This window comes from Ursus americanus, chromosome 7 (assembly GCF_024610735.1).
Source record: "Ursus americanus isolate L20-20 chromosome 7, mUrsAme1.1.p, whole genome shotgun sequence".
Lineage (NCBI taxonomy): Eukaryota > Metazoa > Chordata > Mammalia > Carnivora > Ursidae > Ursus > Ursus americanus.
Window position 1 is genome coordinate 60,132,406 of NC_142133.1, and position 27,800 is coordinate 60,160,205.

A 27,800-nucleotide genomic window follows, 5' to 3' on the forward strand; every position below is an offset into this window, starting at 1 on the left:
ACGCTCTTTTGTATTTGAGATGTGCTATGTTCCCATCATCACCAGGATGTGCATTTTGAGTTATTTTTCTGGGAGCATGGATGGGTCTACCCTAATCCATCTGTGCTGCCTCTCCCGTCGCGCACATCTGCTCTCATTCTGGGCCAGGGTCAAGGGTGAAGTGAGTGTGGGGGTAATGGAAGGAACACTGGCTCTTCTGGAGGCAAAGGCTGGGGCTCAGGTCCTGATTGGACCACTTACTTTTCAGCTTAGCGATTTTGGGCAGGCTTCAGCTTCCATATCTGTCACATGGAGGTAGAAATTCTCATTTGTCTACCTCTGCGTTACTGACATATGAAAATGAGATAGCGTTACAGAACTGCTCATAAATTTTGACCTACCAAGACAATGGAAGTTCCAATTTATCTCCGAGGTGAAAGTCGCTGAGTCCCTACTGAACACGTGCAAATAAAGAAGGATTTTCAAAGACAGTAAAAGAACGGGTTTCAGTGTTTGCAAAAGGTAAAAGCAATTGTCAGTGGGCAAAGAAGTGTGTAGCCAATTAAGAGCAATAAAGTACACTCTCGATGTTTTTAAGTACTCTTTCAAGATTATTTGGAATTTTTAAATACATAGAGGGAAACTCTTGCTCAGTAAACACAGGAAGATGCCTTCATGGACTTCATCTCAAACAAGAAGGGACAGAATCATCGACTGCCTTGACACACTGAATTACTGTGTCAGGCAGTGAGAGCAGTAAACACTAGATCGACAGAACTCCAAGTAGAAGGGAGACTGACATTCAACAACTCTTGTGTATGCCTGAATCCTTTAGAGGGGTCTCGAGTGGACAAGCTCCTCATCCGGTTCCAGGGGAGCAACTGGAGTATCACAGAATTTTCTGAGTCTTCAACAAGGCATCCTCAGGAACTGGGCACGGGCACATTTCTAGCACCTGCTGGGCCTCTGTGCACCCCAAGCCACAAGCAGAGCCCATCCTAGCTTGGACGTGCATGGCCTTGGCTATCCCTAGGGCTGGGACATGGCTACACTCCAGCTTGGGGACACAGTGAATTGTGGTGGGCGGAGGGTAGAGAACCCAGGAAAAGCAGATCCCTGAACTATTTCCACAACTACCCGTGAGAGCACATGAGACTCTCTCAGCTCTCCATTTCACCTAGCTCAATGTGTGGGGATGAACACATACTGTCCTTTCCCTAAAACACCCTTTACTTAAACACATCAACGATGATTAGGTGCTTTGTTGCCTGGGGACTGATGCAAAGGAATCATTTTGCTAAGCAAAGCTTATAATTTATGAGGCAAATACCATTTCTGGGCCACCATACAATGTGTTCATCCGGGATCTAGTCCAATACAAATGTGAAATGAACAGGAAATGGAAATATTCACACCTCAAAGCCTCCCCCACTCAATGCATTCTCTACTTCCCCAAGGACAAATGCTAAGCTCTTGATCAAAGCTATGAAAGACACACATGGGATGGTGTGGGACACCGTCACGAAGGGGTCTAAACAAGATCCAGGCCATTGATCACACTCCTTTCCCTGGTATGGCAGATTCATATGACAGATGGTGCTGCTTTGATTTTAACTTTAAATTGAAAAAAAAAAAGGTTTAAAAATTACCCCCTGGAGCCACTGGGCCTGGGGCCTCTGCTGTCAGCAGCAATGGGAAGCACATTACTATATCCTGGCAGGAAATCTCCCTTCCTGATGACAGACCCATCTGCAGGACTGGTCTGGACAGTCACATGTCACAATGCCACTCTGACATGTGAGGAGACTGGGAGGTGAAGTTTTAGTCCTGAGACAGATTAAAGTCAGCTGCTTTGAGAAATGAAGAGGCTGCATTTCATTGTCCACACATCAAGGCTAAAAACTCAGGGCTCTAAAGTTTGAAGTGCATTATTTTCAAATAGAGGAGAATCCAAGGACTGATTCTTATGCATTAAGAAAAACAGGCCACATTTTGCTCAAATTTCTAGACTGAGTGTTTTTCTTAGAGTCCTCCACACATATTATTGATCGATGATGGTGTTTGGAAAACACAGACACACAAGCAGGAAATGAAGGAAGAAGACAGGGAAAATGGAATGAATATTTCTCCGGGGCATGCTGAGCCAGCAGCATAAACAGGCATTTCTGACTGAAATTAGCAAAAGCCCTGAGATTAGAAACACAGTCACCACTGACAGAAAATGCCATCCAGCACTGATGATAAAGGACCGTGAGTGAGCATGGTACCTGAGATGCGACCCCCAGTGGAGTCTGACACCTGTTTGGGATGGGTCTCTACTTATGCTCTACTCAGAAAAAATTTTTACCCACAGAGCCTGGGGAAGAGGCCGTAACCCTGCTTCCTGGATATTAAAACTTGCTGAGCTGTGAGAGAAAATAGGGTGTACTAAAAAGGAAAAGGTCCTGGAGTCAAAGGTCTTGGGTCCTAGTGCTGCTTCTCCACTTTCTAGTTCCTTGGACTGGACCCATTTTTTTGAGCTTCATCCACTCAACAAGATTAGGGTACCTGCCTTTGCGCTATTAAAGGCAAGTCATTGTTTCATTCTGTGACTGACTCATTCTCACTCATTCCACCAGACATGGAGAATAATTATGGGCAGGGTGGGATCTGGGAGAGAGGAAGGTCAGAATGACGCCATGAACAAGGGTGCATACACGGTGACATGTGTGACAGTTGATCAGAACCACAGGAAAGGAAGGTCATGAGAAGGTCAGGACGACAGCCAGCCAGGAAGAGCTGAGGGAAGATTCACCTTGGAGGTGACCATCTGTAGAACGGAGGCCAACTAGGTGAAGAGGAGGAAGGTAACTAAAGAGTCACAGACATGTAATGGATAAGAAAGCTTTAGAGAAACAAAAAAAGTACCATGTAAAAAACGCTGGCTACTCTAGATCCCTTCTTTAGGAACAGTGGAAAAAAAGGAAAGTGAACTCACGTGGACTGTTAAGTTCCCACGCGTCAGGTACTATGGGCTTTTGCATACATTTTTCATTTAAATCTCAGAACACCCTATGAATAATTGCAGTTAATTCCTTTTGTTTCTGATTTATTGTATAACTTGTCCTAGTTTAGGTAAGAGATTCAAATCAAAACTGATCTATCTGCAAAACCAGATTCTATTCCACAGCTGCCCTTCGGAAACCCTGCAAAGAAAATTATTCAATACGCTCCCTAGACCATAAGCCCCAGGTAAGTATGTAGTTCAGCAATAAGCATTTGTGACTGAAATTCCAGGGAGAGTAATAACCATGAATGCTGATGAGCTCAGCCCCACCAGGGTCAGCTCTATCATTAGCAGGATTTATGTTTATTGAATTTGCTCGATTTATTAGGTGAAAGAGATCAAATTGCTTAATGTTCAATTAAATTGTACTTGTCGAGGACAGGGAGGTAATGAAGTCTAAAGTCTTGGCAGGGTTTATGTTCTGTGGGACTCCCGTAAATGTTAATGCTCTAAGGAAACTCATGGGCCACAGACCAACCGAGCTCCCCCACCCCAGCAGTCACCTAACACTGCCCTTCCAAGTTCAGTCACTCCCTGCGTTTCCAACAGATTGCTGTTTATTTAGCCAGACTCTCCTGGAGAGACAGAGTTGTTGGGTATGAATGCCAAAATTGGAGGCTCCCTCTGCTTTCTAAAACCTAGATCCAAAATTTACACACTTGTAATGTATTAAATCCTGCCCCACACGAAAACCCTAAAATAATGATTGATCACTTATGAATTTCTTATTTAGGACGGCATGAAGAGTTTTCCCCATTTCTAAATATCTAGGGCTTTGGAAATGCAACATTCAAGTCTTATACTCAGGCAATCACAGGGGGAATGGGAATGAGGTAACCTCTAATGTTTGATAAGACCGAACAGTACAATAAACAGGCACACAAGAGGAAAGTTCAACATGTTAGTTTTCTCATCTACCTCCTATTTTCTAACTGTAAGACACCTACACTATTTTATTTTCTTCTTTCCTGCTCTTTAAATATCACTCTGAAGCGACAATCTGAGAAGTCGACAAATCGCAAAAATTAGTATTATGTGTCAGGAATACACTGGTTTCTCTTTTTTTGCATTAACCAAGTAAGAATTACTTTGAAATAGGAGCTAATCGCATGCTTCAGAATAAGGGGGAGGTTGTACAACGCGGTGGATGTACTAAATGCCACTGAACTGTTCGCTTGAAAATGCAACATTTTATGGGGCACCTGGGTGGCTCCGTCAACTAAGTGTCCAACTCTTCATATCAGCTCAGGTCTTGGTCTCTGGGTTGTGAGTTCAAGACCCATGTTGGGCTCCACACTGGGCGTGGAGACTACTTAAAAAAAAAAAAAGGAAACCGAAAATGCTTAATTTTATGTTACGTGAATTTCACTTCAAAAAAAAAAAAAAGTCCAAAGAAACAAAAATAATACAGGAGAAAAATTTTTTATATATCATCTGGCATTTATCTAACCTTTCTATTTTTAACTGGTAAAATGAGGAAGCTAGTTGATCTCTGAGGTCCTTTCTAGTTTACATATTCTAGGATCCTGAATAGAAAATTTTTACTATTAGGCTGCACAGTCTAGGGAAGAAAATTGTCATGGAAATTTGTGGTTGTGATAGGAGGTCATCACCACTAAATGCCACTGTTGCGTCAGCGGAGCTCAGCTGGATGTTTTCAGAATGATGGACAATCATGGAATTTAACACACTGTAAGCAGTCAGTGTAACCTGTAAGGTAAGTCTCTCATTCACTTCTCTGCTGAGGAAACAGAGGTCCAGAAAAATTTAATGATATTCCAAAGACGAAGTGAGGATAAATTCTCAAAATATAACATTTTCTTTTACTAAAAACAAATTATTAAAATATAAGGGTAAAGGTAATTGGGTTTCCAAATATATTATTTTACCCTTGCTCATTTAAATTTTGAAGCAAAGAAAGTTATATTAGTATTTGTTCAAAACTAGCTTGAGGGACACCTGGGTGGCTCAGTCGGTTAAGCATCTGCCTTCAGCTCAGGTCATGATCCGGGGGTCCTGGGATTGAGCCCCACAGTTCGTTGTCAGGCTCTCTGATCAACAGGGAGCTTGCTTCTCCCTCTGCCTCTCCCCCCTCCCCATTTGTGCGCGCGCGCTCTCTCTCTCAAATAAATAAAATCTTTAAAAAAAAACTAGTTTAATATTCTGAAGTACAGATCTCAAGTTTATGAGATAAAGATATGCTGCTAAAGCTGTTATTATCTGAAGAGCAAGTTCTAGGTAATTTATATAATATTAAAGTAACACTAAACAATCAATATTATTATTCCATTCACTTATTACAAAGCAAAACTGAGCTTTTTAAAGATGCCTGACTCGGTTGTATGATTTTCCTATATATTGCTATTTATCTTAATCTGAAATGACTCTCTTTTACCTTCCCCTCCTGATCTGTTCGAAATCACATAGAGTCTTAGTAGCTCTTCCTCCTGGCAGTGATTTCTTCAGCTACACTTTGCAGGTGCTCAGAGATGACCATGTGAATGGTATCTCCTAGGGCTGAGCAGTGTACAACCAGCGCAACTGTTCACAACAATTCTGCTTGCCACTGAGACTTGAATCTTAGAAGGAAGCAGAAAGAAGGCATGCTGTGTCCTAAGCTCTCCAGTGAGCTAATGTTTTGAAATTTGCTTCTTTCTTAAGATACTGGCTACTGATACGGAGCAAAAACTTTGCCCTGCCTAGCTTCTACTCCTTGCAGATCTGTGTCAGCACAAAGACAGGAACATGATCGCTTTTTAAGCACTTTCTAGATTCTTTTCTTCCAAACATCAGAGGCACCGTCTGTGTGGTGCATGAAGGGAGACCAGATAAACGTCCCCTTGCATCCCCTCCGCCAGTCTTGCCTACTCTGGTCATGAGGTCAGCATTTAAAGGCTCAGGCAGCTTTGTTCTAACCACAGCTGTTTCATAAGTTTAATTAAGAAAAGGTCAGAATAAGCACAATATTATTTGAATTCAAAACCTCAAACAGAAGATGCGGTTTTCAGTAATTATGTGCAGTGGTTTTGTCACAGCCCCACTCATCACAGTTCATTCTCCTCAGAGGACATTTCAACTCCTCTTATCACCGAAGAGGAAAAAAAAATCATAACAGCGGCAATGTGTATTTAAAATATGTGGAATAAAATTTCCACAAAGAGCAAATCACCTAATAAAAAATAACACTGAAAAGGTGTTTCTAGAAACTGTGTGCTATTCATTATCTCTGATTTCAAGGGAGAAAGTTTAAACTGCTAAACATTATATTTTTGAGATCAGTTAAAACGCTTGTTAATGAAAAATAAAAGTGTTGCTTTTTGTCACCAGATTTCTCATTTTGCATGGATGTCTCAACCGTTCTGCTTTGGCTCTGAACGAGAAAGATTCTAATAGGACATCAATATGATTATAATCACAATCGAATTTACTCTCTGTTCAAAATATTTTATCTAAGAATGGGGCCAAATACTTTCTAACCCCTTCAAGGCAGCACAGCTTTTAAGAAAATAAGCACAGAACACAACGGACAACCCAGAGTCCAAGCTGTACGCAAACCAAAGTTTCAGAAGAGCTCAGGACCCCAACTGGCAATCCCGTCATCAAATTCTGCTCTCATTGTTCTGAAGCCCTTGAGACAACAGCTTCCACCGGTTCTCAGGAGAGTTAGTACTCTGGTGTGCAGTTTAGCAAGGTCTCTGCAGCTGGTGTTCCAGACACTTGCTGGCTCCCAACCCCAGGGAACTGGGTTTAGGAACTGTATCTGGTTCCAGGACACCCCTCCAGAGTGCTGTCTACAACAGCATAGCGGGAAATGGAGTACGTTCTCCCCTCTATTACGGTTGGGTTGTTGCTATTGTTTTTCTTTTTCCCTTTGAACTGTCCTTACTCTAAAAGCACACCAGGTTTCCTTTTTTTGTGAAAATGTTTTTAATCAGTGACTACAAAATACAATCCTAACCTGAAGATGACTGACTTGTCTGGTGCTTTCTCTTTGTCTGAGGCACCTGCCAAAGGCAAAGGTTATTTTAAAACTGCGCTTTTTAGCCTCAATTCTAGTGTTCTTGCTCTGACGCATTGACCCTCCTTTCTGTAGCAGGCTTCTCTGTCACTCATCCCTGCTGACCTCTTCCCTCTCTCAAGTCCTGGGTCTCCTTCACAGCCTGGTTAAGCAGGCCCTGGCCTGCCACCTGTCCAGCTGGGAGGCCCCGGCTAAGGGTTAAGTATCCCACCTCCTCCCTGACCTTCTCGAGCATATATCTGGGGAGGGGAAAGAACTGAAAACTAAGGTCCTTCCTTAAGTGTGATTTCAGTGGGCAGTGCAGAAGGCCCACAAAATGCAAATATTTAACTTTTTCTCAATCCCACTTGTGATAGCTAATTTCACCTGCCAACTTGGCTAGGTCATGGGGTACCTGGATGTAGTTGGTCAAACATTGTTTGGGGCATTTCTGTGAGAGTGGTTTTGAATGAGATTAACATTTAAATTGGTGGATCTGAGTAAAGCAAATTGCCCTCCATCATGTGGGCGGGCCTCACTCAGTCCTGAATCGCTGAATCACTGAATTGCTGAAAATAATAGAGAATGACCTTCTTCTGAGTGAGCAAAAATTCTCCAGCTCACAGCCCACTGCCTTGGACTCTTCCAGTCTGAAGGCCTTTGATGTGGAGCCTGGGCTCCCCCAAGTGTCTCACATCATCAGCCCACCCTGCGGATTTTGAATTTACCAGCTTCTATGATTATGTGAGCCAATTTCTTGTAATGAATGAATGAATCAATCAATCAATCAATCACTCAATAAATCTCTATCTCTTTTATTGGGTCTGTTTTTCTGGAGAACCCTAACACCCCAGGCTACCTTACAGGCACAAGGGAAGTTTATCATCAGTCTGAGCCATCAGTGTGGTAGGGAATCTCCCCATGGGGTGAGCACATCCCTTTAGGAGCAGGTATCTAATTCTTAAGGGGAGTCATGTGTAGATGGAGAAAAACTTTTATTAATTTTATCTGCCCTATTATGCCCTTGAGAGTCCCTGTACTGGAGGATAGTGATTATAAAAACAACACACGAGAAACACTTGTGGTCCCTCAGCATATCATGCATGGATGCTCAGACCCACACTTGAGTTACACATCCCTCACGCTGGTCTTCATTCTCTAATAATGGACGATCACAGTCATGAATTTTTTTACCCAGTAACCTCAGCTGGCCTGAGGTGGAAATTCTGCTAGTAATGATATACATTAAGTCTAAAATAGTAATGCTTTTCTGTTAAGGTTTTAGAATGAGGTTTTTGTTATTTTGTGTGTTTATAATGTTTAGGAGAACCATGTAATAGAGAATCGGACAGGAGACCTTGTGATTTTAATTTGAAATAAAGCTGACTTTAGATTAGGATTTGTGTTGAATGAGAATTAAGAGAACTTGATTAGGTTGGTAAACAGGATTTAAATTTATTAGAAAATTCAATTTGTCATTTTAAGTTTGATTTATTAGATTTATAAGAGCTGCTTAAGCACTTACGAAGAAAATGCTTATTAGGACCGTGGGCTGCCCTTTCGGGTGTATAAAGTGCTGGGGAGAAAATCAAATACATAAAATTCATAAATGGAGAGCAAAGTATTAAGAGATTTCATTAACACAATTTCAATATAGAAGTTAGTCTCAAGGAAAGGTTTATTTCTTCCTTGATACATTTAAAGATTCACTATGAAATAAAATGATCTTTTTTATTATAAAAATATTGGATTTATAAGGAGCAGGACAAAATGTGTAAGTTGAACTCAAATTCCTAGGAAAATCTAGGTTTTAACATTTATAAATTAAACTATTTGTAAACATATTCTTTTGCTTTTATTAAAAAAAAATTGATAAAGTGAATACACTGAATGTTCATTTAAAGGCCAACATTAAATGGTCCTTTCCAGCCATAAAGCCTCCCTTACTTTAGTAGCTTTGGAGCTGGGAGAGGCATGGAAGGAGCAGCTTCCCTTGGGGTCCACAGAGCTGTCTGACTCTGTTAGTCCCCAAACACTCTTCCAATTCTTCATTGTCTTTAATTCTTGCCTCCTTTCAAAGAAGACCTCTAGCACCAAATAACAAGGGAGTGGTGGGGAATAATCATTAGCTCAACTCATTTCCTGGAACACGATTTGATTTGCTAACACCTACAAAGCATCTACTGTAATCCAAGCATCTCCCATACATTTATCACATTTAACCCTCCAACGACCTATTGTTGCTACTGCCATTTTACAAGTAAGGAAACTAACCTAATCACATCACAAAGCTGTACGTGCATAATTAGCTACTAAAATTTATTTTGCAATAGTCCTTTTGTAGTAAGAAATGCATTTTTGCTCTTCTCTGGGAGGAGCAAGAGGAAGTCAATAAATCTCTTCCATAAGAAACAACATACATTGCTTACTTGCCATTCCATTCGGTCAGTATCCAATTTAATCTAGTCCCACGGATACCAAGAATTACATCCCCAAGAACTGGACCAGCACTCTGCATATCTACGGCCTACACTATGCGTGCAGGCATGGTAGCTGGAATTTAGGAGGCCTTTTATATCTTTCCAGGCCAATTTTAATTCTCCACTATAATTTATTAACAGCTACACTTCCTTTAATCATAATATTCAGGATCTCCAATCAAAAATGATAAATGCTTTCGTACTCAGAGAGTATTAATTACCATATACCTTCACAAGAGTTCTCCACTTTGGGCAAAGGAAACTAAAGTAACTTGTCCAGTGCAGTCGATAGAAGCCTTGCCAGAAACAGAATGCGATCCCTGGGCTGCCTAAGCCGAAGGCAGTGACCACTCACCGTGCCTCACATGGAGGATGTTCCAAAGTTATTATTAACATTCTTTGGAAACATGTTTCTTGGAAAAGGCTTTAAACCATGACTGCTGAAAGGGCTTTTGCAACCACTGCCCAGTTACAATATTTTTTCAAGTTCAGTCCATGACTCAAATCCCTGTCTTCCTTCACACCTCCAAGGGTATTATGAAACTTCTTACATGGAGATATTTGGGAACCTGTAAGAGCCGTGCATGGATATGGAAGAAATCACTAGCTCAAGTGTTCAGAAACAGATTCCAAAGTCTTTCCCTTTTGCAAAACCATATGAAAAAATTGGGGGTAGGTTAGCTGTCAGGAAGTATTAAAAATTTTGGTGTTGCAGCAAATGGAGAATTTATTAAATCAGGGTGTCATGTGCACATTAACATGAGATAACATTTAGGGAAAAACTACTCTAATTTAGTAACATAATTGTATAGTATGTGAATTTTACAGAATTAAAATTTACACTTCATATAAATGCAAACTGTACATTTGTTCCAAAATTTCTTGGCTAGTGCAGAGCAGGTGTGCAGTAAATAATGAAATGAAGGAAGGAATACGTAAGTGATTTAACTAAAACTGAACACAGGTAAACTATAAATAATTTAAGATTGCTTTTCAACCATACTTCTTATTCCTAATTGCACTTGCTTATAAGTTTACAAATTCCCTAATGACAGAATTGATTTCAAACTTTTCTTCTGCTGTAATGATTATATTTTTCCCCCTGGCAGTCAAATACAAGCATGATCTGTATCCCCAGAACTAGAATTTCTGCACCAAATGTATCTATACATTTCTATCTTCCAACTGTTCTCTCAGCAAAACTGAGAGGACCATTCCTCTGCATTTTGATCAACAGTAGTGTTTTATAAAAATTGTTTTAATATTTTCCCTTCTTTTGCAGCACTGGTTTCCTTAGAGGTTTTTTATTTTTAAACTACTCTCACCTTTCTACACCCGACTTTCATTAAGAGAACTTTGGAGGGTCTAACACCTGTAGTGCAGTACATTGTACTACCAATAGGTGGCACTGTCCCAACACACCAAGTGTCCCATCAAATTTCTTCAAAGTTTTAGATCAAGACCTTAAGTCTTTATGTTCAATTTACTTACAATGTCTAATTATTTTAATAATTTACTAAACAAAAGTCTAATTATTTTAACAAGATAGCCACGACACTGGGAACCCTGGGTATTTTGTTGTTTATTATTATGTTTTAAAGATTTAGAGTGAGAGAACACGTGCGCGCGCACAAACACACGAGCGTGAGCAGGGGGAGGAACCGAGGAAGAGAATTCTCAAACAGACTCCCCACTGAGCATGGAGGCCTCCCCACCCCCAAGGGCTCCATCCCAGGGCCCTGAGATCATGACCTGAGCTAAAATCAAAAGCCAGACGCTTAACCGACTGAGCCACTCAGGCTCTGAAACACTGGGTATTTTAGATTCCAGTATTCAAGTGTGTCTAATTTTCTTTCACAGGCGGGTTAAAGGGTTTTTATTTCCACACGATAACGGCATCCCGTATCTCTTGCAATTCATAGGTACATTTTCCAGAAAACTGAAGTTTATGTTTTTAAGAGTAAGCAATAAAAATATTAAAAATATTAAAAATCCCATTTTAGATAAATGCAAGACATCACCACTGAGTTTTACTTACCAAGAATTACTGCCTTGCTTTCGTCCCTTAATCCACAAAATATATAGTGTTATTATTCCCACCGTGCGCAAGACTCTAAAGCACAGCTAATGAGACACCAGTTCTCATTTGGCTGACCCTCATCCCCTAGCTCTAAAGCTACAGTTTCTCCCAGTCTTGTTTATGATATGGATACAGTGGTTTGTCTTCCCTGACTTGGTTTTCCAAACAGCTTTTTTTCTCCCAGAGTCTGGAAGGATATATCATGATAAAGAGCTCAATTTTGCGGGTCCTCCCAAAGCAACTCAAGGGCCCCTCTCCTCAAACATTTTAAAAGCAGGCAGCATCCAAAGATATAGAAAGAGGAAGGAGAAGAAGAGGCAGGAGGAGCGGGAATAAGGGCACTGAGGCCTCCAGAGGTCAAGGATGGGAAGGCTGCCAGCACACGATGCCTTCAACAAACTGTGCACTGTCCCACCGGCAGGGTCTCCGTCCATCACCTGGACCCTGTGCTGATGCCTGCTGTCTGGCCGCCATGACTTCAGCAGAGGATGAAGATGGGATCTGCAGCAGCCCCAGGAATGTACTGAATTACACGACTATGCAATTCTCCTCATGTAAAGTTGCCTGGACACAATCTGTCCCCCTCCACTCCTTCCCTGCCATGTGGTACCAATCCTCGAGATGCCATCTAACCTCAGAGAACACTACTGAACAAGCCACTCCTATCCCCTCCAACGACCAGTACTCTCAGACGTAGCTGCTGGCTTCGCAAGAATTCGTGCCCACGACCTATTGGACCAGAAGTGTGAAAGCCTGCTCCGCAGCCAAAGCTTTACTTTGCACTGCATTTTAATGCTCAAGGCTGATGACAAGTGCTGCGATTTATTCCTCAAATTTCTCCAGCACTGTTTCCATCAGTAACTAATTGTTCCCCAAAGCAGCGCTGAGCTCTGAGGGAAACTGGATGGTTCAGTGCCTGAGAGGCTTGGATGAATCCAGGGCTTCCACGAACACACAGACAATGGGGTCCTTTTCAACTCTCAAGATATCCATGAGCAGCATATTTAAAAGAGTCAATGACAGAAATGATGAGAAAATGCGTTTGAAAAATCACACATTCTTTGCTTCCCCTTTGCACAACTGGTAACAGCTTTAAGGTTGGTTTTTAACACGATCCAGGAGGATGCTCATAGATGTCTCTAGAACATCTTTGTGAGTGTGGTCTGAGGACCAGCAGCATCCGCATTATCTTGGGACTTGCTAGGGACGCTGAGTCCTGCCCACCTCTTGGTACCTAGAAACCAGAATCTGTTTTTTGATAAGATGTCCAGGTACAGGTAATTGGCATGCCCACTGATATTTATGAAGCAGCTGTCTCGAAAAGCAAGTCTTCTACAAGAACAATTACTTCTGCATTTGTCTATCCTTAATTCATGTTCAGACGCTATCAGGTAATTGTGTATTTTATAAGATCCTCCGATTTCAGTTACATTTGAAAATGCACTTGACCTGAGTCACTTACAGTAAGTAGCTACAGCTGCTAATATCTTCTGGATGTGTCAAAGACCATTCTAGGTGTTCATGCATTAACTTACTCAATTTTTTTTTAAAGATTTTATTTATTTATTCGACAGAGATAGAGACAGCCAGCGAGAGAGGGAACACAAGCAGGGGGAGTGGGAGAGGAAGAAGCAGGCTCATAGCGGAGGAGCCTGATATGGGGCTCGATCCCATCACGCCAGGATCACGCCCTGAGCCGAAGGCAGACGCTTAACCGCTGTGCCACCCAGGCGCCCCTAACTTACTCAATTCTTAAAACAATCGTGTGAGGTAGGTGAAATTTTTTTCACATGAGGAAACCGAGGCACAGGGAGACAAAGTAATAAGGTTGCATAGATAAGAAGTTGCCCAAGCAGGATTCAAATGCAGGCGATGTGCTTCCAGAGCCCCTGTACTGACCTCTATGCTCTGGCTCCCCTTAGGGACTCTATGCCAGCAGAAACGCTCAGTGGAAGATGGTTTGCTGTAGATACAACTAGAATGTCAAGTGCTAATCCAGGCAATGCAGGCTGGTCCCAGGGTGGACCACTGGGAAACCTGTTTAACCTTCAGAATAAATGACTCCTAAGTGTAGTTCTAGGCCCATAATCTTCAGGGTATAACAGAAATATCCCTTCTGGGTTGCTTAACTTACTCCTATCCTCCCATTAAACCATTTAGAACAACAGTTTTCCATATGTGTTCTTTGGAACCTTGGGGTCCTTTCACAGATACCTCAAGAGCATAAATATCTCTTCTTCCAGCCAGTTCCCCCAGCAGCTTTGAGGTTAATGAATTTATATATTGGAGGTTAAAATAACAATTCAGTGGACAAAAGATTACCAATGTTTAAAAAATAAAAGATTGAAAACCACTGACTTTGAGGATTTGGTGGACTACATGCTAGAGATTCTTTCTGGAGAATTTATTCTAAGTACTGTGCATATATAAACCAAAAGAGTGTGGCAATGCTAATTATTATAATTATATAATGCTGTTATAATTAGCAATGCTAATTATTACTTTTAAATTTGGCAATGGGTACCAATCTTTTGCTGATACCCCATCCCCTCCTAAAAATATCACACAGTATGTATTTGTTCACACGTATTTGTTCACATTTACATTAAAAAATGTGTTAAGTCTCAGTTAAAAATAACTGGTGCAATATTCTAAAATTAATTCCTAACAGCAACATATTTGACTATTCTTCCAAAAATTATGTCGATTAAATTTGATTTTCAAAGGCACTGGCTTGTCAGATTTATATGCAGTAAATACTTAATATCACAGGATCAGAACAGGGACAGAATAAAATGCAAGTATGTGCGGAATCTCTATAAAGACATTTCCATAGAGACAAGCATAGATACCATAATCCGAATGTTGGGGTTGTGAACAGAATATGTACAAAGCTCCTACAAATTAATAAGAAAAAGACACCAAGTCCAACAACAAAAAAAAATGGGCAAAGAATATGAGAAACAATTCCCTGACAAAGAAATACGTATCACCTATAAACACAAAAAAGATGCTCTAATTCCTTAGAAATAAGAGGACACATGTATGATATTTTTCTCACCCATCTGATAAACACATTTTTCAAGACTGCAAACACCAAAGGGTAGAAGGGTATGAGGCAAGAGTCATTTCAAATGCTGCCAAGGTGAGTGCAAATTTGCACAGTAGGTTCAGAGTAATATAGTAAAACTAAGTGTACCTACTTCCCGACCCAGCATTTTCATTTGTAGGATTTTCTCCTGCAGGTGTATGTAAGATACAAACATGAAGGTTCCCTGCAGCCGGGTTTATAACAGGAAAATTGAGATTGAGGCAAGGGGTGGGAGAGCCAAACAACCCAGAATTCCAGGGCTGGAGGTGATGAAAGAGACCTTATACATCCATAAAGCAGTCTGTGCAGCCATGTAAAAGTTACCATCTTCCATCGAGTCTAAGATTCCACAGATCATAGCAAGCGTTCTGATGTAACAGACATTATTAAAATGTGAAAAAAAGCCTTGTGGCCATTGTTTGATGCCGTCAGTTTTAAGAAACTCCCAATTTCAGAGATGCTGAAGCGTAAAACAAAAAACGAAGTGTCTTATAGATTATATGGAATTCAGTTTTAAATATGCTCTTAAACATACGGGCACCTGGGTGGCTCAGTCGGTTAAGCATCTAACTCGTGGTTTGGACTCAGGTCATGATCTCAGGGTCATGGACTCATGGGCGCTGAGCTCTAGCCCCATGTCTTTGAGTCCCACTCAGGAGGGAGTCTGCTTGAAGATTTTGTCCCTCTGTCCCTCTCCCCACTCCCTCTTTTTCTCTCTCAAATAAATAAATCTTTAAAAAATACAGATATAAATACAACTATATAACAATAATTAATATGTAGCGAAAAGGTTGGAAGATTAAAAAAAAAATCCAACTGCCAAGAATGAATAACTTTGAGGAGTGGAGTTCAACTGTGATGGGGTAGGTGAAGAGGGATAGAGTATCTTGGATTAATTCTTTAGAAGGGGTATATGCTATTTTTGAAAAAAATTAAGCAACAGAAACCCCTGGCTAAGTAAAATGATCTATCAGAACACTGTGAGATGTCACAAGTCCCGACGTGCTCACGTCCTATGGATTTTACTCTCCTTTCCGTGTGGCACCTGCCTCCCAGAACAGAGGCCACAGCACTGCTAACAACTGCACCCCTCCCTGTGTTTCTGCTCTACCTGCACTATCCCCGTCCTCAACCACCCCACAAGACATAAACGCCTCTGTTTTACAAATGGGCTGTGCTGGGTGAGGTTATTTTCCTCAATGGGCAGTTCTGGATTCCCCACCTAGCCTGTCTGGCCCCAGAACCCATCCTCTTTCTAGTCCCGGGCTACTATCATCACCATCTATTTCTTTATGTATTTGCTCTTTATCCTTTGCAAGTCCTTTTTCTTTTATGGCATTTCAAATCATTTTCTTTTTTATGCTACATTGGCTTTACATTATTGCCAATCTGAAAAGCTACAAAATAGCTTGAAAGTTGCATTCTAATGAACTGAAAATTAATGCATTTCCTCTTTTTGAGAAATTCTTCCCCTCTTGACCACTCTCAGAATTTTTTTATTATAAACTCCTTCATTTTATACCCACATGGTATCTTTCCAGCTTTAGCAAATCAATTTCATAGCCAAAGACAAAATGATATGCCAAACACTTTCAAGGGCTTTCCTTTAAAGAGCAGTAAGTGGCTACAAAGGTAAGAAGAGAAGAAGTAAGCAGATACCGGACAAGCCAGCAGTCACCAAACAGCCCAGAGTCAGCACCTCCCAGTCCTCCCCCAACACAAGGAGATGGGATAAACCTGGTGCCTAGCTGTTGCATTTTCCATTTGACCAAAGGTTTATCCTCAGATCTAACCCTTGAAATGAAAGGACATTTGTTCAAATACATTTTCACTTACTTCCTACTCTCTTCCTTTAATGTTCTAACCCCTGTTTGATCCCTCTCACCAAGAGGCATAAAAACCGGGACTTTGACCTACAAAGATTTTCTACAGTCTCTAATAATTTTTGCTCTAAGTAGACACTGTTAGACATGAGAAAGACTGTAGAAAAAAAAGGAAGTATCCGGAGATATAAGTTCCAAAGATCTATGCCACAATTGCTAATTTGCATGATGTTTCTTTGGGTCATTTGTCATTCTTTGGTGAAACAGAACGAGGGTTTCAAAAATTCATGACAGGGTGTGGACTGGAGCACACCCACACCCAACACCTCTGATGAAAGTAAGAAATCAGGAGTGAAGATGAAGATACAGAAGTAAAACAACTGTCAGGCTCCAAAGGAGGGGAGATGAACTCCAGCAGAAGGAACTGGATCAGGGCTCACCTGAATCCTTCATGGGGCAGAGGGCACACTGCATACCCCAGGCCTCTCCGTACAAACAGCAGCACTCTGTGTAAGTTGTCTGCTTGCCAACGAGAGGCCGGCTACACACATACTCCTCACTCAGATGTTCCCAGCACAGGTCTTGGTAGACATCAGTTTCTTCTATTTGTTCTGAAAGGGAAAACATGGTTCCATGACAATCGCACTGTTATTCCTATTTCATAAACAGTGTGCTGGAAGCCAGTGAGTCTCAAAGTTTCCATCTCTATTTCTAAGAGTGACTTCCAAGTACAAGTCTGAAGCCAGCCTGGCCTTTCCATGGATCAAACCTCTGTAATCTCCCACTGGGTGTCATTCCACCAGCTGAAATTCAACTTGCCCATCATGTTCCAATTAAATCCCTTCCTCTGTAGCTTCCCATCATTATAGAAAGCACCACACTGTCTTCTATACTCCATAATCCTAAAGCACTTCTGATTTTCTAATCTTTCCTTTTTTACATTCACTCTTCTGTGAAATCCTACCATTTCTTTTTACATAACACTTTGCAGATTCATGCTTTTTCACCCAATTCATCCACCAAAGCCCTGGACTAGTGACACTTCCTGCTAGAGTACTCAACTCCAAACTTCCTGCCTTTCAACTGACGTCATCCAAAGTAGTTCCTGACAGTGATGACCGATAGATCAATTATGACAATTATGAGTAGCACATCATCTCATTGGGGATGAACAGGGATTCCAATCATCGGACACCAGGGGTCTCCACTGCCTTGTTGGATTCCACCGTCTGTTGACCCAGCCTCATCTGTGTTCTCCAGTCCAGTCAAACAAACCTGATTATCCTTCTCTGAACTCATGCCTTCCTCAGTTGCCTATGAGGATGAAATAGGGCAAATCCTCAGGTGGAGAACAGTTCTGCGATCTGCTCAGCCAATCTCTATTCTGTTATCCGCTAAATAAATATGTGCAGGGTATTGACTTTCCTACATGCTGATGATAAGCAGGTAATTATTTCTTTTATTATTTTTAGCATCTCATTTTAATTACTCCAAAATACCCGAAGAGTCCATTTTTCTCTTTCCCAGTAGCTCACATTTCAGTCAAAAGGAAAACCTTGCCGTTTATTTGCACTGACACTTGCCTCTTACATCCCAACGTACCGTGTGATTCAGTTGGTCGTATACATCTTTTCTCTGAAGCATCCAGGACCATTGGATGGGTGCAGAAGCAGTTATAAGAGCCTTCTGTATTAACGCACTGGCCATCAATACAACTATTGGGGTCCTGGCATTCATCCATATCTTAAGAGAACAAAATTATTAAAGAGAATCAGCAATCAGTGGTACCTCGTACACTTCCCAAATTTTACACACTGTTAAATTTAGTCCAGATTCCAAGGGCTGCCACATGTTAATTAACTACACATCATCATCCAAGAGAGAACAGCTCTGACTCTAAAAATATTAAATTGTATTGATTGGAAAAATAATGGTGCCCTGCTGCTGCTGACATTAAAGAAAGAAAGAAAACATTTAGAAACAGGATATGCTTAGAAATTTAAGATAAAATGCCTCTTTATGATAGTTTTAAAATTATTTCCTTTTGCTATGTTTTTCTGCCTAGTGTATATGGTTTTCTGCTTAAGCCTTAAAGTCTGGGTCAGTAGTTAAAAATGACTTTCACTTGCATGGTATAAGTGATGAAACAGGAGGCTCCCCAGACCAAAAGAACACTTCAGTTAAACCAGTGACCTGAATTATAATTCCACATTGAATATTAACTCTTTGCTTGAAATCTGTTCAACTAGTAGTGCGGAGGTTTTTTATTTTCTTAAATCTTGCTCAAGAAAGAGATCCATAAAACATTTAAAGATCTTTTCGACATGTGATGTAGCTGCAAGGGAATTGTTTTTACTACATAGCACTACTAATTTTTTTCTGTGTGTAGATTTTCACAGCACCATGTAGCCTCTTAATACTTACCAAAGCACTGCAGTTTGACGGGATCATAGTATGTCCCCTGCTTACAGTAGCATTCGTAACCAGGCTGAGTGTTCAGACAGAAGCCATTTTTGCAGATTTCTTGCCCGAAGAGCATGCATTCATCCGCATCTATGGGGGAAAATGGAGAAAGAGAACAGTTAGCTTTGGTCTTTCAGTTAAAAACAAGAGTTTAACCAGTATGGGGCTTCAAGTTAGATATTATAATATTCATAGTCCAAAGAATCTTCAGATACAACAACAGAAAAATCTTCAAGTTAGCCCTAACTCACAGATGTGGAAACAGAATCTGTGATATCTAGGGAACAATGTCCAAAAATTGGAGAAGGTCTTTTTGTCAATACGATTTCTGGGGTGCTACCTCCTATTTGATGAAATACTCTATGGATTCACAATGCAACCAACAATATTTTCATAAGAATATACCTTTTAAGAAAAGTGCCTTTCTATAAATGTGTATTTTGGCCCATTAACTAGTCGAGATGAAGAACACTCCCACGAAGAGTTTGATGGAACTTGGTGAGGCTTCTTTCTTGGTGATAATGACCAGTTAATAAAAGCACAAGCTGCTAACGGTGTAGGCAGACCCACTCCCCCACAGAATTTATAGTGCTCTCCATCTGCAAACCTCAGTTTACTCAGTGGTAAGTTGGGGACAACAGGAACATCTACCTAATAGCACTGAAACAATTAAATGAGAAAATCCATGTAGAAGACTCCACAGACTCCCCAAAACTGTTACCCCTTGCTTTCACTGCTATTATTATTATCATCAGTTCTAGCATTTTAGAGCAAATGTCACGTCATTAAAAAAAATCATAGGCTCCATAGATGAATCACTCAAAGTTGCACAGCTGGAAAATGGCAAAGTCAAGTCCATAATACATAGCTGTTTGGATCTGCAACTAATATTCCAACCATTTACAGCACTGCTAAGACAGGGTGAGGAGGAACTTATTTTTATATGAGAGGGGGTGACTTTATGGTAAAATCAGGGCTCTGTTCCATAATATGAAGTGAGATTTAACTATATCCCTGCAAAAACAAAGTAGGATATTTGTGAACTTGAAAAGCATTAAACACATACTGCAAACCAAGTCTTCTTGTTATTTAATTGGACTAAATCATTAATATATTTAAAAAGCACATATGGAATTTCTTATCCAGCCACCGACTATGATTAAAACACTAGATCTCAACAACGGATGGACAATAAAAATGTTTAGTCCATATTCCAGCTACTTAGCCGTTTTCAATATTAAACTATAAAGGGGAAAAAAACCCACACTGTATATAAGAGGTCATAATATCTCTATCATGGAACTGTCAAAAGTGAGTGGTTAACAAGGGAATATTCATACATGTGGTTTAAGTTTTATCAAAAAGTCTGTGCACTTATTTTAGAAATATGGACTAATAGCATTAAATATATTAAACACATCTACTTTAGTTTTCTTCTTTTCTATTCTTTATGAGGAATCCCTAGCAATCAGTAAAAGTATCTTAGCCACAGTAGGATGAGTTCTAAAAAGGGCAAGAATCTTAGCTTTGTTGATGACCACAGAGACCAAAATAATGAGAGCCAAAATTATATGGTCTTAACTTATATTATTTCTAACATATGTCTGGAGTAAAAGAATAAATTGATAAAAGCACCTCCTAGGTACAGAATTTTGTGGTAAGTATTTTTAGTATGTTATCTCATTTAATTCTCATGATAAACCTCGGAGACATTATTCCTATCTCAGACAGGAAGAGATGGAAACTCAGGAGGTTAACATGACATCCCAAGGCCAAATGGTCCTACATGTTCCAAATCCCAAGATACAGCTCTGCCCAGAGTCCGCAGGGGCCCCCCAGTAGAAGAATTAAAGGCTTTCTAATCAGTTTCCATGATTAGAAGAACTTTAATTCAGTCGAACCCAAGTCAGGCTTTTACTTGAATGATGATACACACGTGTGTTGCAAATTCATTTCTGTTTGATTCTGACCTTTATAGTTCTCACCACCCATCTCGTAAGAGGATTCTCCAGTGGGGACAAAACCTTTCCCTCTAGGACACATTTCGGTGAATTCAGCTGAGTTCAGGAGAGACCAAAAAAAGAGTTAAAAGAAGGAAAAAAAAGAACATCCTCCATTAATTTGTGCTTTAAATTCAGTTTTTCTTTGTCAGACTCAGTAACTTTAAGGCAAATCTTGTCACCTAATTTGGGCAAATAAATTCAGTACAATCTCCAAAATTAACAGAGTAGGTGCAAATAAATCTAATGACTTTGTAAGTAAGTTTACTTATAATTTTAAAACAGTCTCCTTTTATTTACCTATGTTTTAACTGATGTGATGACTTACCTCTCCATCACTGTGGTTTCTCGCATTTTAAAAAAGTTTAGTAGGATTCCATTCAAGCAAGATCTTAGGCTAAATATGCAAGCTCTAGTTACGGATAAGGTGGTGTCAGTTTTAGCAAAAAAGACTGGTTTTGAAAAATGGAATAAAACTGAATCAGCTTTCTGCCAACATATCATATGGAACCTCAATGTAACTGTATATTCTGTGACGGACTGAAGTTAAGTTTAAATTTTCATCTGGAGGTTGGATGACGGGGATGGTCCTAGCCCCGAATGAAATGGACTGTAAGGTAATCTCATCTAAGTTCCGCTATGGCAGGTCCCAGGCAATGCCATCATTACAAAGCTTCAATGCAGAGACCAAAATGAGAATATTCCAAGGCCCTGGACACCACAGGACCAGACCCAAGTACGAACACACCACTCAGCTGCTTCTTACCAGTCCCCACGACAGGGCAAGGGAAGATCTCACAGTTGTCTCCCCACCCGGCCCCGGAGGTGCAGCAACATTCTTGTTTGGTGACGTTGGGGGCCAGCACATTATCACAGAGACTGGCGTCGTTGAGATTATAGTAGCATTCTTTCTTTTCTTCCTTGGGTTGATCTTCATCTAAGTCTAAATAGAGAGGAGAAAGTAAAAAGAGGACCTCCGGGACCCATCAGCTCTGTACCACAACAGAGCAGAAGACACAATGGTAAAAAGGGCGGGCGGGGCGGGTCAGCAACATTTCACTTACACAAAGCGGCCTTTTACTCTCAGCGGTGGATTCTACCACTGCAAGATAAAAATGCCCTGGAATCCTGAATTTTGACGGATTTTTAACACACCCCAAGAGTGTAAATCTGTCAAAATCATTTCCTTTTACGTTAACCAATTACTTTATTCTTGTACGTTTGGCCGTGACGAGAGTTTCCGTATCTGCTTTCTTGCCAAACATAGAGCCGTTCTATATGAGTTACAACACCTACTTAAATCGATGAAAATTTTCCCCAACATTTGACCAGAGATGTGGGGCCACACAAAATATTTAACTCTTAGGTGGTTATTTGAGTCAACCATGCCCCAATCTTTTCTGAATAGAACAAGGCAGCGTAAGATAACTAGAAAAACACTGCAATAACCTAAATTCTATAAAGTAACCTTTTGTTACTGAAAGTCTACTTCAACTGCTACGAAATAGGGCTTTGAATGAAATAATGAGTACCAGCTAAGCCTCAGGGTAGAATTTCAAGGCTGGGTTCTAGTCTGGCTCACGTGTGTTCTAGAGGAATGTATTTTCCAACAGACTCGTTTAACCCTCTGTGAGAAAAGACAAAGTGATAGGACAGAATACAAACAACGAGAACAAAAGCCACCTACTTTCAGATAATAATGATAATAAATAAATAATGATTTAATCCCATCAGGTTTATAGTCTACGAACAAGAGTGTGTTTTTAAAAAATGATCAATATTTTGAGACGAGACTTGTAAAATAGTCTAATCTCTTCCCTACCATACCCTGTAGAGTTCAAATTACTGCCTATGTTTCAGAGCTTATTAATAGTTTTTACTTTATGCTGTATCAAATTAAAAGGTGACCACTGCCATTGCAATTACTCAGATTAATTCCAATGAAATATTTTCATTAGAGTGCTGCTGTTTCCAGATTCTTAGACACAAAGAAACTACAGGGACAAAGGAAAAACATTTGCCAGTGAGGATAAGACTTTAATGTCAACACCTACCTTTGTTTTGCAGTTGGTAGATAATTGTATTATTAGGAAAGCTTAATGAGATATTTTCACAATAGCGTCCTATATATTTATTTTGGCAGGGCCAGATTGACTGTGAAAACCAGATTAATATACCAAATAGCAAGTCTTCCTAAAATAGAAGTTTATAGAATTCTATCAGAGAAGCTACTACCCTTTCTTTCCTCCTACGGCGAAGAAAACAGGCAAAACGACAAACAAAACTGACGTATACATTACTCTCAAAACACAGAACATCAATGAGAATGTAAAAGATCCCTTTCACACTTGATCCCGGCTAATTCTTAGATCATTCTGTCTTTGACATAATTCAGTCTGGACTCTCCGTTAGCATTAATAGCTGATGACAAATTCCAACCTAGAATAAGTGTCCAGGAAAAAGCAGAAATGCTGATTTCTACAGCAGTTTATGAAGCGGTTTTAAATCATTTCCTTGTGTGTGAAATCAGATAAAACCTGCCACAGCCCTTGTCTCCTCTGGCTTTCAAGCGTGCAGAAGACAGAAATGTGCTTTGCCCACATGGATGGAACAGACGACCACCACTTCCTTCTCCTCAGGTGGGGTTCCAAGCTCTTATCCACAGAATTCTCTGGGAAACGTAAGGGCACTTTAAGTTATTGTTAAAATCCGTCAAGAGCCCTGTAGAAAACTTTACAAATTTCCCCCCAACACTTGTGAATAAATGGACAGCCTATTACTAGTTCAATTCTGCTCATTTTATTCAGTTGAACTAAAAGAGCAGCTAGCTATCAATGGGGGCGTTTAGAAATACAAATCAAAGCAGCAACAAAATTAGTTTGTCAATCAAGTTTACAGTCTGTGCTAAAAGAGGGCTGAATAACTGTTTTCTTCTTGTGCTCGAAGTTCAAAGTATGTTATGGTGTTTGTTACAAAATGGAATACCATACAGTAGGGCATCACGAAGATTGCTATATTCATCTGTAATCAGACACCACAGGCTTCTGTATTAGTCAAAAACTTTACATACTTACATACATGTTTATATTCACATATAAATACCATATATATTTAGTGTGTTTCCTACAGTGTTTGTTTTACTCATAGCCCAGAAACTAAGAAATAACATTATCTTTGTTTTCCTTTTTCTTTGGAAGGAAACTCACAAGTTATTGCATAAGGGAAACAACCAATAATATCACTGCATTATTCAGGTTTTTACATTGGTTGTTATAAGTTTTATTTTTTCTCCAAGCAGATTGAAAGTTCAATGTTTACACAGCTGAAATTGGGGGTTAGTAAGGCCCTCATCGGTGTTTGGAAAGAGACGCAAATTCTTTTCAAAAAAACGGGTCCACAAAGGTCGTTCTGTGAAAAAAGGCAATTTCCCTATCTTTCTAACCTTTAAATAATGAACTTCCTACAGCATTTTTCCACTGGGGGAAAACTGAGCAGTAAACACAATGCAATGTGATTTCTTTAGAAAATCTCTGTATGAGTTTAGGTCACTGTTACCACGGGAGGAATGGTTCTATCGCAAAATGATTTTAAGAGATCTAATCAAGGGACATAAAAGTGCCAAGCATGAAAAAGCATGAATTTTATTTTTCTTAAAGATTTTATGAATAAGATTAGCCACACCACATACCTCAAGCCACAGACTTCTAAGAAATAAACTACCTCTCCTCCGGTATTTTCAGATGTCATTTTTCACTTTTATTAAGAGGTTGGCATAACATCTGTGTATAAACAGCAATTTGTGTAGTTTAATCCTAGGGTATGGACGGTGAGAAGTCAGTTTCTGGACCTTTTACGTGTGTTTCTGAAGCGGGTTTTTACAAAGGCCCTTTCTTGTGACCCACAGAGTAAGTCCGCGAAGCAGACTGCATAGGTTATGAAGCACCCTCACCTTCCAGGAGAGACAATTTAGGTTGGGTCCAAAGTGTCATGCCTACTGCTTTCCCCAAACCTCTTCTTTGGGGCTCAGCTTCTCAGCATCTGAACTAGCATGAGTTTGTTTTGCTTTGCTCCTTTTCATTTCTTTCTCCTCTTTGAGACAAATGGGGACGGGACAGCAGATAATCCTTTCTAGTGGAGGGTGTAGCTATAAGGTCATATATGGGCCATCATGTTCCCTTGCTCGTGGGTTGAGTCATATGTGCCACTTATAAAGAGCACCTTCTAGAAACGCTTTCTCTCTTAGTTCATCAGAAAGAAGAGGATGTGGTGTTTATTTACAGGATTGTTTCCTTCTTTGGTCTAATCTTAGGTTTGCTGTTAGGTTGAGGAAATCTGGAACATTTTTCTAATTAAAGTGGACATGAGCATTTTAAATGGGCTTTTTAAGTGGGTTTTTGCTTTCAATTTCCATTTGCAATGTATTCTGAAGGCCTTTATGAGTTAATCCTCTTCATACCCTTCTGGGACAGTCAGGATTTTGACAATGACCAAAGAGTAACATCACAAATACTCGGATACAATGCCCTCAAATAAAACACCTTTCATAGTCTTCAAAAAGACATCAATTTATAAAACTGTAACTATGGTACTGTTCAGCAAATTACTTTCGACACAATCATTCATGAAACTTTAGTCCCCTTTTTTAAATTTTAAAATTAGTACAGACACTGATGTTTTACCCCAACTCATGTTTTTATGAGAAAATAATTTCTAGTGTAATATTCCAAGGAGGAGTAAAAGAGAACTTGGAAATTCATTATCTTTCCTTTTTTTCCCCCTAGTTTTCTCTATCAAACACTTGCAAGATGAGAAGTGTATGTGTGTGTGTGTGTGTGTGTGTGTGTGTGTTAAGTGGGATTCAGGAGAGAGCCATTGGTGAGTTTCAGAAAACAAGCATTGACAACAGGAAGGGCCTGGACAGGAAGGGACACAAGTAAAAAGGAAGACTGGAAACAGGGGCTAATTAACCTCAATGGCAAAGGTGTGAAAGTCAAAATGGAGATGGGAAAGCCAAGCACAAGAGAAAAAATATATGGGAGAAGATTCCTCCACACAGTTCCTGTCCTTAAAGAAGTTAGGCAGATGGGGAGTCCGGCGCTGACCTAAGCCATACTGCATATGGCAAAGCTACCATGGAAGGCTGCCTGGAGGAGGTGACATTTGAACCAACTACTTCAAAAATAAATTCTGAAAAATTGGATAGGAAATATGGTGTGACAGGGGTGAGGAGGAATAAAATGTACAACTGTCCTGAAGTCTGTGTGCGTAGAGCAGGGTGAGGGGAGAGGGGGTCTGCTGAAGGAGTCGGGAAAGGTGACCTGGAGAGCCTGAGGATGGGGCAGGAATGCAAGGTCATGGGAACAAGTGAAAGCTGAGTTCCTGACTCAGGTAGAGGACAAGGCCACTGTCTGCTGGAACAGTCCCCTCAGGGCCTCCGCCCAGAAGGCAGGCAATAAAAACTGGCCAGAGTGAAGGAAGGCTCTTTGTCTTAGTTTCTTTTTCTGGTGAAGAAATAGAAGAGAGTGGGAGAAGCGAGCCTGAGACAGGAACAGGCTGGGGTGAGTGGGGAAAAGAGAAAGCCTATGATTCATGGAGAAAGTACCGGAAACTGGGAAAGTCAGGGCAAAACCTGGGTGACAAAGGAGCCTCCTGAAGGCAGAATGAAGCCCCACGGGAAAGAAAAATGGGTGTGACTCGCTGAGGCGGGTGAGCAGGGCGCACATGTGGAGGCGGAGAAAAGAGCAGACTTCAGAGCAGCAAAAGCCCGGTCATGGTCATAGGGCACCTGGGATTGAGTCCCGCTTCTGGCTCCCTGCTCAGTGGGAAGACTGCTTCTCCCTCTGCCCCTCCCCACAACTCATGCTTGTGCTTTCTTTTTTTTTTTTTTTTTTTTTTTTTAAGATTTTATTTATTTATTTATTCAACAGAGATAGAGACAGCCAGCGAGAGAGGGAACACAAGCAGGGGGAGTGGGAGAGGAAGAAGCAGGCTCATAGCAGAGGAGCCTGATGTGGGGCTCGATCCCGTAACACCGGGATCACGCCCTGAGCCGAAGGCAGACGCTTAACCGCTGTGCCACCCAGGCGCCCCCATGCTTGTGCTTTCAAATAAATAAATAAGTCAATCAAATCTTAAAAAAAAAAAAGTCCAGTCACAACACTGACACGCAGGTGTCGTGAGGGCCTGTGAAGATGACTGGGACAGTAAAGCCACATCTGACGTGACAGGTAAAATATCTGGAAATGGTTAAAAGGAAGTGTACAAACCCTTGGTCTTCAGGCCATATTTATGGCAGACACTAGGATCCCACGTGATTTCCAGTGCATCAGTGGGGTGTCTCCTGGAACCTCGAGAACATGAAATGGCTCATACACAGGCTGAGTCTGTCACTTGGACCCACTGCTATCAATTCATTCAAACGCGGACGTCTCTTTACTAAAAACTTGGATATTATTTTGGATACTAGATAGAGCAAGTAAAAAATTTCATAAAAGTAAAAGCACGGTTTGGTAAATTCTTCTATCCTCTCTGAATGTGAGAAGAAACCTGACCCAACTTTTTTTTTTCTCCCCCAAAAAATGAGCCTATTTTCCTTAGACTTACCTACATTTATGGTATAGATCCATTACAAATACACAAGAAGACCTCAGGAGTTTTATGGCATTTTACAATGTTTGCATTTTAAATACTGTGCTCTCATTGTCTTTAATTTTTTTTTCCTACCGAAGGTCTTTTCTTTGAATCAGAAATTATTTTTAAAAAACTTTTTCAACATTAATTTATTTTACAGGTTAACGAAACACATTAAAAAAAAACCCTACTCCGCCAAATATAACAGTTG

The 27,800-nt window shown here is 40.4% G+C and overlaps 1 protein-coding gene across 7 annotated transcripts in view; it reads right to left on the reverse strand.

The window, feature by feature from the left end:
* The window catches only part of LTBP1 (latent transforming growth factor beta binding protein 1), a 403,697-nt gene that overhangs the window by 16,610 nt on the left and 359,287 nt on the right, over positions 1-27,800 (reverse strand). For all 7 annotated transcript variants that reach the window (XM_045809100.2, XM_045809101.2, XM_045809099.2 and 4 more), the window contains 5 exons: positions 21,726-21,902; positions 20,930-21,016; positions 18,921-19,049; positions 18,099-18,239; positions 16,937-17,107 (listed from right to left, as the gene is read on the reverse strand). In XM_045809100.2, coding sequence (XP_045665056.2) covers positions 16,937-17,107; positions 18,099-18,239; positions 18,921-19,049; positions 20,930-21,016; positions 21,726-21,902 — 705 coding nt within the window. The remainder of the gene's footprint in view (positions 1-16,936; positions 17,108-18,098; positions 18,240-18,920; positions 19,050-20,929; positions 21,017-21,725; positions 21,903-27,800) is intronic.